General features: G+C 42.5%; 2 protein-coding genes across 4 annotated transcripts in view; both read right to left on the minus strand.

Annotated features, from left to right (window-relative positions):
* Positions 1-8836, minus strand: part of LOC109871341 (MORC family CW-type zinc finger protein 3) — a 40704-nt gene extending 31868 nt beyond the window's left edge. For both annotated transcript variants that reach the window (XR_004205640.1, XM_020462183.2), the window contains exon 1: positions 8741-8836. Coding sequence is in view for 1 of the 2 variants with exons in the window: in XM_020462183.2 (XP_020317772.1) it covers positions 8741-8773 (33 nt within the window). In the remaining variant the exon portion in view is untranslated. The remainder of the gene's footprint in view (positions 1-8740) is intronic.
* Positions 8837-10306: 1470 nt separating this feature from the next.
* Positions 10307-12106, minus strand: part of LOC109870828 (protein dopey-2) — a 46193-nt gene continuing 44393 nt past the window's right edge. For both annotated transcript variants that reach the window (XM_031805682.1, XM_031805681.1), the window contains exon 36: positions 10307-11788. In XM_031805682.1, the coding sequence (XP_031661542.1) occupies positions 11537-11788 (252 nt within the window). In that variant the 3' untranslated portion in view covers positions 10307-11536. The remainder of the gene's footprint in view (positions 11789-12106) is intronic.

Here is a 12106-nt window from a genome sequence, read left to right on the forward strand (position 1 = left end):
TGAGAGCTCATATGCAGCTCTGTCACGCTCTCTTATGGGGACGTGCCTATCATGACTCCAACTGCATTGCATTACATCATTCCATGTTCCTACATGCTGTCAGACGCAAATAATCAGACGCTTCCCAAACGCTCTACGCTTGCGATACGGTTTTGGAAATACGAAAGATACATTGGCAATATTTGTGGCCAATCTGTGTAAAAATCTATAAATCAAATGCAATCATCGTACCAATAGTTGCTTCTATTACACTAATGTCCTTAAATCAATATTACTCCACAAAAGCTTTACAGAGGAACGGAAACAACTACTTCAAGGTCTGAGCCAGTGAAGTCACTGATTGAAATGCTACTATCATGCACTGCTAACTAGCTAGCCATTTCACACCGGTTACACCCACCCCCCTTCCTCCCCCTTTTAACCTCCAAGTTCTCTGCAACAACCAGTAATCAGGGTCAACAACATCAATGTAACAGTCTTGCTTCGGTCCTTCGCCCCAACCTGGGTTTGTACCACGGACTCTCTGAACACGACTTCCTCCGACAAAACATCCTTACCTATCACTCCACAAAAGCTGTCGCCCTTGCAGAGTAAGGGAAACAACCACTTCAAGGTCTCAGGGTGAGTGAAGTCACTGATTGAAATACTACTAGCGTGCACCGCTAACTAGCTAGGAATTTCACACCAGTACACTCAGACATTGCCTGCATCAACCAATGGTTGTGTGTGCCGTTGGGCACCAGATTGCTAAAGCATATGATGTGGTTAGCTGACATATAAAATACCTATCCAGACATTGTTTAAATCTGGCATGTGTCAGCAACACCTGGGCAGAGGAACGTGACCTATGTCTCTATGAGACGCCATCATTGCCGACTCCCTTGGCTTCAAATGCATTCAAAGATGGTGGATAATTGAAGATGTCTTACACTGTCTGTTTACCATTGTAAAAAATGGTCACAGTTCCGGTCTACTAAAAGGGATACTTAAGCCATTTTTCCAACTTACCCAAAGTCACACAATGATACCATTTTTATGTCTCTGTGTGTAGTTTTAGCTAAGCACAATTGCTAGAAGTCTCCAGGAACTACTAGCTAGCTCCTTTCAAGCAGGGAAATATACCTAACTACTGCAAAGTTGGGTGGTTGATCCATCGTTCAGAAACATATCTTTTCCATAAAATATATTTCAATTTTCAAACTAGATAGAGTTATCAAAAGCAATCAAAAAAATCCTGAATCCGACTCATTACTCCATGTGCTTAACCTACATCATTTTTGTTTTGAGCTGATTTTGTAGTCGGCCAGAGGTCAGCTTGTGGGACAAGTCAGGGGTGCTCAGCCCTGCATGGCAGCCTGGTTCCAAAATGAATAGAATCACTTTTCACCCGGTGCAAACTATGCCTACCCGGCCAGATTAATAGAATCCCCTGTATTTCACTACATTTAACCTGTTCATTGGCCTACATGCATTTGTCAACTGGATCTGGTCTAGTTATAGAGTAAACAGAACAAAGTGTATTGTCACTCATTTGCTAGTACGACAGAACAGTCATTGTGTGTAAAGTCTTAATGGGTGCGTAATGAACAAAAATTGATACATTTCAAGGTGGTGATGAGTCCTCACATAGAAATGAATGGTGTCAAGTGATCGGTGGCTTTGTCCATTCAGTCATTGGTTTCAAGCAATCTGGCAATAGGGTCTGGCTCCAGCAGATACTTTCGCAGGACACAGACTGTGAGACATACCAGCTCAGATAGGTCTAATGATGCCAGAAAGATGGTGTTTTACCGCCACCAACCCGCAGTAGTGGTGAAATTACTTGTACAATTAGAAGCTAGGTACTAGCTAGTGTGTACTAGCTAGCTAGTGGTGTAGGCCTACTACCTATCTAGTGTGTACTAGCTAGCTATGAAGTGTGTATTAGCTAGCTAAGAAGTGTGTATTAGCTAGCTAAGAAGTGTGTACTAGCTAGCTAAGAAGTGTGTACTAGCTAGCTAAGAAGTGAGTACTAGTGTAACAGTTGTTAAAGTACTATGTGAATTTCACCAGGTTCATATATCAATATGTTGTGTTGATTTGTTATGCATGCCTGCATCCTGGGAGAAGGGGAGTTTGTACTTACGGCCTTGTGGCAAAAATCGGAACTACAGTCTTTTTTCCTTTTTCCTTTTTTTATTTTTATGTATTGAGAGCGCTGTTTATCGTTAACCAACATAGAAGTGTGTTCATCAACAGACATTTTAACGTAACTTTAGTGGCATGGCATCTTATAATGGTGATGAACCCAAAGGTTCAGAGGTTTTTCTCATACTCTGATCAAACCCCTGTAAAGTGTGTAGGTGCAGGAAGTTCCCCCATGTTTTGCTCCACAAAAAAATAGGATGAAAGCCCTTCATCTAGTGTTAATCCAAATGCCCCTGTAGATGGTCTAGCTGAGCTGGTCACTCAGCTAGCCCGAGAAATAGGGAGCTCCATTAGGGAAGAACTACAGAGTGGCAGGTCCAGTACTTATGAGCCACCAGTAAGTACAGAAAAGATAAGTGATCATCATTCAGAGTCAGTAGGATATGTAGATCTCAGTCAAATTAAGTTCATCATGCAATCAGACATAAAGGAACCTCCTACATATAGAGGAGATGGTACAGACAAATGCTCCATTCATGAATGGGAGGAGTTGATGAGAAATATACTTGAGGACGAAGGGATGTCCTGTTGGGGAACAATCAGATGAGATGATTAGTCGATTATCTGGCAAAGCAAGAGACATGGTAAAGATAAATTTACGCAATGAGACAACAGTTGATCCTACAGAGAAGCCAGAGATTGCATTTGACATTCTGAAACAGAATTTCAGCGAATTGGCCTATTCATGCATGCCCTTGGCTGATTTTTACAATACTAAACCTGTACCCGGAGAGGCTGTTATGGAGTACTGGGTTCGATTGAACAAGGCCGTAGATGTCGCTGACGAGGGCCTTAAGAGACAAGGTAAGAAGATTGACGGCTCCAACTCTGATGTCGTTAGGATGTTTGTAACATACTGCCCTGACCCCAAACTGGCAGCAGTATTCCAATACAAGTCTGCTGAGAAATGGACTGCGAGTGAAGTACAGGAGAGAATCTATGAACATGAACGCCGCAGGAAGGCCACCATGTGTCAATCTACCGCTGTATCCTCAAAGCAAGTAACAGTACATCCCCAGATAACTCCATGTGAAGGCATTATATTACCAGCACTTCATTCCTGACTGTTCTGCTATAGCCAGACCTTTTGTTTTCACTCACTGGGGGTCAAAAGAGAAGAGGAAGAGATGGGAAGAAGGGCAACAGTGGGATTTTCCGGAAACTGACGCTATCGGATTGGACTGAGGAGTGTGTCGTTGCATTCCAGAAGCTGAAGGATGCTCTTTTGAATTGTCGTTCATTCTCTTCACTGACGCTTCCTTGGATGGTCTTGGGGCTGTGCTTTGCCAAGTACCTGAAGGTGAAGATAAGGCAAGGCCCATAGCATTTGCGAGCAAGACCCTGAGTAAGTCGCAGAGAAGGTATCCGGCACACAGACTTTAATTTCTAGCACTGAAATGGAGTGTGTGTAACAAATTCAGTCACTGGCTTAAGGGGCACGAGTGCACTGTCTGGACAGATAGTAACCCGTTAACGTACATCATGACAAAACCCAAACTGGACACTTGCGAGCAAAGATGGGTTGCCAAGCTGGCACCGTATAACTTTGATTTGAAGCGTATTCCAGGCAGCAAGAATACAGTAGCAGATGCACTGAGCCGCGACCCCTTTGCAGTGACTGTCGCGCAGAGACTGATGAGGGCGTCCTACCTAGCACTTCTGTCTGAGGCTGTTGGGACGCTGAATGATGATGTCCAAGATGCCTTCCGTTGGGCTTCTTATCCCCAGGAGATAACCTCTTTGACCACTGCTGAAGTGAAGGCCATATGTCAGCTCCATATTGACTGGGAATGTTCAACGGAGATGCAAGCAATCCAGCTTGGTTCCAACACCCAACGGCTGCTTTCTCCTGGTATTGACACTTTGCCTGAACTCTCGCACGAGGAACTTCGAGATCTCCAGCTGCAAGACTCTGTGACTTCCAAGGTCATCCCTTTCATCTTCAATAAGAAACGGCCCACCAGACGAGATCGATACAATGTTTCTTCTAAAGTGTTGTTGCTGATGAAACAGTGGGATCGCTTGATCCTAAAAGAGGGAGTTCTGCATCGTGTCATTAAGGAGAGTCACACAAACCGGAGAAAGTTCCAGTATGTCTTGCCAGAGGTGTTGAGACTCAAAGCGATGACTGGCATTCACAACCTTGCAGGACATCAAGGCCAAGCTAGAACTCTAGCTCTGGCCAGACAGAGATTTTTCTGGCCTGCAATGGAGAGGGACATCAAGGAGTATGTGCGTTGCTGCCAGAGATGCGTTCTAGCAAAGACTCCAGAGCCAGCGGCTAGAGCCCCGTTAGAGAGCATCAAAACTTGCTCTCCCATGGAGTTGGTGTGTTTGGATTTTTGGACAGCGGAAGACAGTAAGAAGAACTCAGTTGATGTTCTGGTGGTGACTGACCACTTCACTAAACTTGCCCATGCATGGCCATGCAGAAACCAGACAGCCAAGCAAGTAGCTCGTAAACTGTGGGATCATGTCTTCTGTGTCTATGGCTTTGCATCAAGGATCCATACTGATCAAGGCGCAAATTTTGAGAGTGAGCTAATAGCAGAACTGCTTAAGCTCTCCGTTGTCCAAAAGTCAAGAACCACAGCATATCACCCAATGGGGAATGGAGAAACTGAACGCTTCAACAGGACTTTAGGTAGCATGCTCAGGAGTCTGCCCTTGAAAACCAAAGAACATTGGCCTGAACAAACATTTGCCTACAATGCCACTGTTCACGAGACTACGGGCTAGGCTCCATTCTTTCTCATGTTTGGTAGAGTCCCTCGGCTACCAGTGGATGTTATGTTCCGCAATGATTTGGACGACTCCAGTGTTGTGGATTGCAACAAGTATGTCGAGACTCTGATCACTGGGCTGAAGGAAGCTATGAGTGTTGCCCAAAGGCACACTGACAAGCAACAGAGACGACAAGGTCGGGAGTATGACAAGCGGGTTAAAGGCATCGGTTTGTCCATGGGGGATTGTGTCCTCATCGCCAACAAGGGTGAAAGGGGCCGCCGCAAGTTGGCTGACAAGTGGAACCCTGAGATTTTCACAGTGACTTCAGTCAATCCACAAACTCACACGTACATAATCCAAGACCGTTACGGCAGAGAGAAAGTGGTTCACCGGAATCTACTGCTGCAGGTGAATTTCCTGCCATTTGAAATTGATGATTCAGTGCACTTCAATGACAGTGATGCTGCAGGGCCTTCAATCAATGTAGATGCAGGAGAGGTCACCCACTCCGGCGATGGACTGGACAGGGAATACATGGAGGACTCTGGGGAGGAAAGTGCATCCTGGCTGGCGGAGGATTCAAGCGATTACTCCGAGCTCTGGACATCGGATGGAAAGTCAGAGCCAGAAGAACCTTGTTTGCTTGAGGAAAATGACCGGGGAAGCACCTCTGAGATTCTGGAGCTGATTCCTTCAAACCCACCTCTGATCAATGATCTAAGGCCAGAGCCACCGTTAGTTACCATGGCCCCTAGCCCAGTGGCAGGGCGCACAAGGGCGGGGAGGGTAGTTAAACCAGTAAAGAGACTAATAGAGTCAATCCACCAGAAGGTGTAAGTTTAACATAGTACAGAGAGATGATTTAGTACAGGATTCTTTTTTTTAAGGCTAAGAATGTAGATATAGTGTAAGAGGCACTATGCATCTAGGGGCAGTTGAAGGCCTGACCAACTTTCACTTGCCCTGAACCCTATGGGTAGCTTTGAGCTGAATTCAGAATCAAGCCTTGAGCTTGGTAGGTTATTTTGTTGTTTTACAAGGTTGGTGAAATTCAGGAGGGGTGAATGTAACAGTTGTTAAAGTACTATGTGAATTTCACCAGGTTCATATATCAATATGTTGTGTTGATTTGTATTGCATGCCTGCATCCTGGGAGAAGGGGAGTTTGTACTTACGTTTTGCCCTGCGTGCTGGTGCTCAAATCATTTTTGATGCACTGAGAGAGGTAGGCACGCTTTTTCTGTCTTCAGAAAAGTTGGATTCTTTTAAGTACAATGTCATACACACAGTGTTTTGTTCATGAATAATGATCTATATTTAGAGGTTACTCATAAGTGGATGGTATTGTTAAGATGCACTTGTAATTGTACTTTTTTAGGATGATATCAATATTCTGAATTCAACATGTGGTTAATAGCTAGCTAAGGTATTAGCAGGCTATTGTATGTGTGAACGATGGCTAGCTCCTCGAATGATCCCAGTCCCTCCTATTGTGCATCTGTTGTAGAAAGAGGCGACGATTCTCAGAACATATGTGCTCTACAAATGTTTTATTTCCTTTTGGATGCAGATGCAGAGAGTCAGTTCTGCTTGATTAAAACTACCTGATCTCCAAAGTCCACGTTTATAGTCTCAATCAACCACACACAACGCAGAGTTACAGCGGTGCAGTATAGCACCGGCTACACTAGCTAGCTAAGAAGTGTGCACTAGCTAGCTGCACAATCAACAGTGGTTAGAATAACGCCCTGGACCAGAGCTTGTACGCCGACTGGTAGCACACTGACGCCTTGGAACAAAGCTACCGACTAAAGCAAAACACTCAACCAACAAATATCTACAGGTTGCGTGTGCACATACCATTTGAGATGCAAAAATACCGTCTGAGAAGCACCTGCATGCACTTTGAAGTTCACAGACCAAGCAGCGTCAGCATGCATAATCTGTAGCTGGATGCTTCGCCAATCTGGACGTTTGTCACTATCTGGGCAAGCAGAAAATCTGTAAATACCGCCTATTTCTACAATTTATCTCTTCAAATATGATTTTAAACCTAACCCTAACATCAACCGCAATAATAACCTTTACCTTGAATTAAGACCAAAAAGGAACATTTTGTATTCATCAATTTTGACTTTGCCTCTGGACTGTCTAATAGTGGGAACAAATCTGGTGCTTTGATTTGGAGAAGTGAGTGTTGGAGCTAGAAACACACGCATTTCGCTACACACGCAATAACATCTGCTAAACATGTGTATGTGACCAATAACATTTGATTTGATTATTCTATATTACGCTCATTTCCCTATAGTAGTCAGAACGTGTTACTACATTACACAGATGAACGTTTTCACCACACACAAATGAAAGGAAATACACATCCCCTTTACCTCAGATTGGTGATCTAATCCAACTTTAATACAACAGGTGTAGACCTTACTGCGAAATTCTTACTTACAAGCCCGTAACCAACAGTGCAGTTCAAGAAGAGTTAAGAAAATATTTATCAAATAAAAATGTTTTAACACAAAATAACAATAACGAGGTTATATACAGGGGGCAATGTTGTTAGTATTACTGTTTATAGTCATCACGATCTCACAAAATCGATTGCTTAAAATATATCAATATCTTTGGTTTAGTACCACTGTTTTTGTCATTCGAACCAGTTCAAACTGGGACAGAATACGCTTTCAAGACAACTGGGAACTAAAACGAGGTCGAATCATGATGTCAGTGATCTTCAGGTCGGAAAGAAGTAGTTCCAGAAAGAGGCCCGTGTTCCCGACTTGGAATTCCGAGTTTTCGGTTTTTACGATTTTTCCCAGTCGGAGCTCGTTTTTTCCCGACTTCCCAGTTGTCTTGAACGCACTGAATTCTGAAGTCGGAAATGTTCCAGTTCAGAGTTCCCAGTTGTTTTGAATGCGGCATTGGAAATGGAGCTGTCATTTTCAGACCACCGTGGCTAGAAAAACAAAATCGGGCGATCCTCCCTTAATGTGATCCGAGGACTTTTAAGTCATGGACTTAAGGGTTTATCATTGAAATGAATGCCAACCCCTATCACTATCTAGAAACCATTATGAGGTGGTGATTTGTTTAAATTATCCAGTAAAAACGTGTTTCCTTGCCATCTATCGAAATAACAGGTTGTCATATCTTGACAGAAGTAGTAGCCTATACCAAAGTTCTTTGAGTTTGTCTGTTAGATGTGTGCAAACCGTACATGTCCCAGCGGTTATTGTCCCAGTTCTATTGACTTAAACAATATCGACATGACTGGTATATTTGCGCGCGTGATTTATTACAGTAGAACAAGCGACCAATTCCAGTCTTGAGTGACCGCTCCGTAAATATTGCTGCGTGTGCAGGTTAGAAGGTAGGCTACGAATTTGCCAAATACAAATAATCTAAACACAAGTGTGATACGTGTGTGTGTGTAGGCAGTAACTTTTACGTATTCGTCTTCAAAATATCACAATTTATTTCAACATATTGATTATTCATTTGGATATTTAAAACCGGCGCTTGGACAGTGGGCCATAAATAAAAAAGCAACAGTATAAAAAAGCAACAGTATAAAAAAGCAACAGTATAATTGTATATATGTTTTAGGAATATAAACGGTACTTTACATACTTTTTCAACAGGATTCTACTTTATCAGGTAAAAACTACTGATCGAGACCAAAAACGTGCTATGATTTCGATGAATAGTTTAATCACTATAATCAGAAGCAACTGCACATAATTTACTTCTACATAGCACAATGTCAACAGGTTGTGGCTAAGATACTGTAAAAGTAAAATATCATGTTAACGCATACCTTACTTATAGGGACTCCTCTCTGCGACGCCATCTTCTCTGAAATGCAGAAGGGAAAACATGCATAAGTCTAGCGCGAGGGAACCACCCAGCTGGGCCAAGTGGGTGTGTTGAATAATAATGCTGCGTTCATAACCAAGTGGGGAGGTGGTAATTACAAGTTAAATGTATACATGAACAAGTCTAGAGCGAGGGCACCATCCAGCTGGGCCGAGCGGGTGTTTTGAATAATAATGCTGCATTCATAGCCAAGTGGGAAGGTGATAATTACCAGTTAAATGTATTCACTTCCTTTGAACGCGTTGAAAAATGCCGATTCACACAAGCTCAACCATAAACTAAAAGTACAGATATCATGATTGTAAACAACATAGTGTTACAAAAACATATATTGCTTTTTATAAACAATGTTTTGTTGTATGTAACTGACAAATGCTATTATCTAGGTAATTTCTTTAGTAGATGTCAGAGGTCAGCGTGTGGGACAAGTCAGGGGTGCTTTTAGTTCGATGGAACAATTGCTACGTTGCGGAACAGTTTGTACTGAACTACACGTTTCCCCAAAATGTTCTGGAACAGACTTTGAGGTACGTTTGCTCCATTTGGTGGGTGTAACTGAACACTCCTTGGAGTGTTGAAGAATAACTTAATTTATCTGTTTATTCATGAACCAATTGATATTAATTTAAAAGAGAGATGCTGGTATTGACCCGGAACACAAACACCTGCCTCCCTAGATTATTTTATTTTTTCCCACCTTTATTTAACCAGGTAGGCTAGTTGAGAACAAGTTCTCAATTGCAGCTGCGACCTGGCCAAGATAAAGTAAAGCAGTACGACACATACAACAACACAGTTACACATGGAATAAACAAACAGTCAATAATACAGTAGAAAAGGTCTATATACAGTGTGTGCAAATGAGGTAGGATGAGGGAAGTAAAGTAATAAATAGGCCATGGTGGCGAAGTAATTACAATATAGCAATTAAACACTGGAACGTTAGATGTGTAGAAGATGAATGTGCAAGTAGAGATACTGGGGTGCAAAGGAGCAAGATAAATAAATACAGTATGGGGATGGAGTAGTTGGATGGGCTATGTACAGGTCCAGTGATCTGTGAGCTGCTCTGATTGCTGGTGCTTAAAGCTATTTAGGGAGATATGAGTCTCCAGCTTCAGTGATTTTTGCAGTTCGTTCCAGTCATTGGCAGCAGAGAACTGGAAGGAAAGCCGGCCAAAGGAATCATTGGCTTTGATAAAGTTATAAAACCTGCATACATTATGCTATTGGGATCCTGAGTGGCGCATCAGTCTAAGGCATTGCATCGTAGTGCTAGAGGCATCACTACAGACCTGGGTTCGATCCTGGGCTGTATCACAACCGGCCGTGATCGGGAATCCCATAGGTCGGCGCACAATTGGCCTAGAGTCACCCGGGTTGGGGGATACAGGTTAGTTGAGGTAGTTTGTACGTAGGGGTAAAGTGACTATACATAGATAATAAACAGTGAGTAGCAGCAGTGTAAAATCAAAGGGGGGTAGGGTGTCAATGTAAATAGTCTGGACATTTTTAAATGTTTTTATTTGCAGACCATGATATATTAATTTGGATATTAACAAGTAATCATTTTCAGGAGGTCAAACATTTACATAGTTTAGTTAAGCATTCACATTTGAAGAATAAAATTGCGTTGAGTGGTAATGGTGTATTCATGACAAGTGGTAAACTGAACCTCTGAGTCAATTTACATTTGTTTGCATAGAGCTTCCTATTGGTTGATTCTAGAAACTTGGGCCTCATCATTCTACAACTAGTTTCCAAGTCAAATTTCAGAGATTCTGAGTTGCTTTGAAAGCACCATATGTCCAAACATTCCACAAAACACCTAAAAATAGAGACTCCCCATGAACAGATACCACACGTTATTTAACTTATTAGATATCTAGAGGTATTACTGTGCACACAAATCACATTAAAGAATTTACCCACAAATAAAACTGTGACATGATTGATGACAAGCAGACCTTTTAAACATAAAAAAATCAACCATCCTCTATTAAAAGCCTTAGAGGTCCCATAGTCACTGACCAGCAGGTATACTCATCTACTCCTGTCTCATTGGAATATATTACAACATATGCTAATAGTAGGGAGCAGGTTTATGGAGAGCTTTGTAGAGCAATTAGTAGTCAGTACTGCTGTCCCACTCTTTGGTTACAGTGGTGCTTCTTATGACCAGTGTCGCCTCGAAAAGCTAGTTAGTATCAGTACTACTCTTATTTTAAGTCAGCACATTCAGACTTGTACTCAGAGAGAGCCTAATTTTCAAAATGTATTTCACCTTTATTTAACTAGGCAAGTCAGTTAAGAACACATTCTTATTTTCAATGACGGCCTAGGAACAGTGGGTTAACTGCCTTGTTTAGTGGCAGAGCGACAGATTTTTACCTCGTCAGCTCGGTGATTCGATCTTGCAACCTTTCGGTTACACGTCCAACGCTCTAACCACTAGGCTACCTGCCGCCCCAACTGCCATTCCAGTTTGTGTCAGTTAATTCTAGATTATTTTAGAGTATCTCAAATGTAGAATATCCTATATAGACGTGTTAAATCTCAACCAGGTAAGGTAAACAATTCAAAATTCAAAAGAACATCCCAAAATATGACCATTTAGCTGGCATATGCTTACAATACAACATCGCTTTCAGTGGTTGTGCCCATTCTACACATTCCATTTATATGGTTCTAGTTCTCATTTCCTCTACGTTCTAAGATCTAGATCCTTGGTGGAGTTCTAACTCTCCATGGAGTCTAGGAACTCTTCCTCAGTGATGTGCTCCAGTCTCTTCAGGACTTGGTCAGCGCTGGCTGCAGGGTAGTCTGTCACAGGGTAATCTGGAGGGCTGCTGGGTGAAGTGCCCTGGAAGGAACAGCAGAGTGTATGGAGGAAGGGAGCAAGCTGGGTGATGGAGGTGAGAAAGCGACGGGTGAGGAGGGGGAACTCCAGACGCTCCGTAGAGGACTCCTCGCTCAGCCCGTTCAGCATCTGGAATGAAAAGACGTGCTCATCAGAAAGGGACGATGGGACCGCATGATTGAGTCAGCTCGTTATCACAGTGCATATAAGGACGTGATATTTTGCTCGATAACAGTGTGTGTGCTCAAATTCAATTTTAATTGTCACATGCGCCGAATACAATGGCTGTAGGACTTATCCATGAAATGCTTGCTTACAAACCCTTCAATGATGCATAGTTAAGAAATAATAATAAATAATAAAATAGTAACACATGAATAATATACACAGGAATGGAGGTATATCCAGTGAGTACCAGAACCAGATCAAAGTGCAGAGGTGAGAGGT

This window comes from Oncorhynchus kisutch, linkage group LG26 (genome assembly GCF_002021735.2).
Source record: "Oncorhynchus kisutch isolate 150728-3 linkage group LG26, Okis_V2, whole genome shotgun sequence".
Taxonomy (NCBI): Eukaryota; Metazoa; Chordata; class Actinopteri; order Salmoniformes; family Salmonidae; genus Oncorhynchus; species Oncorhynchus kisutch.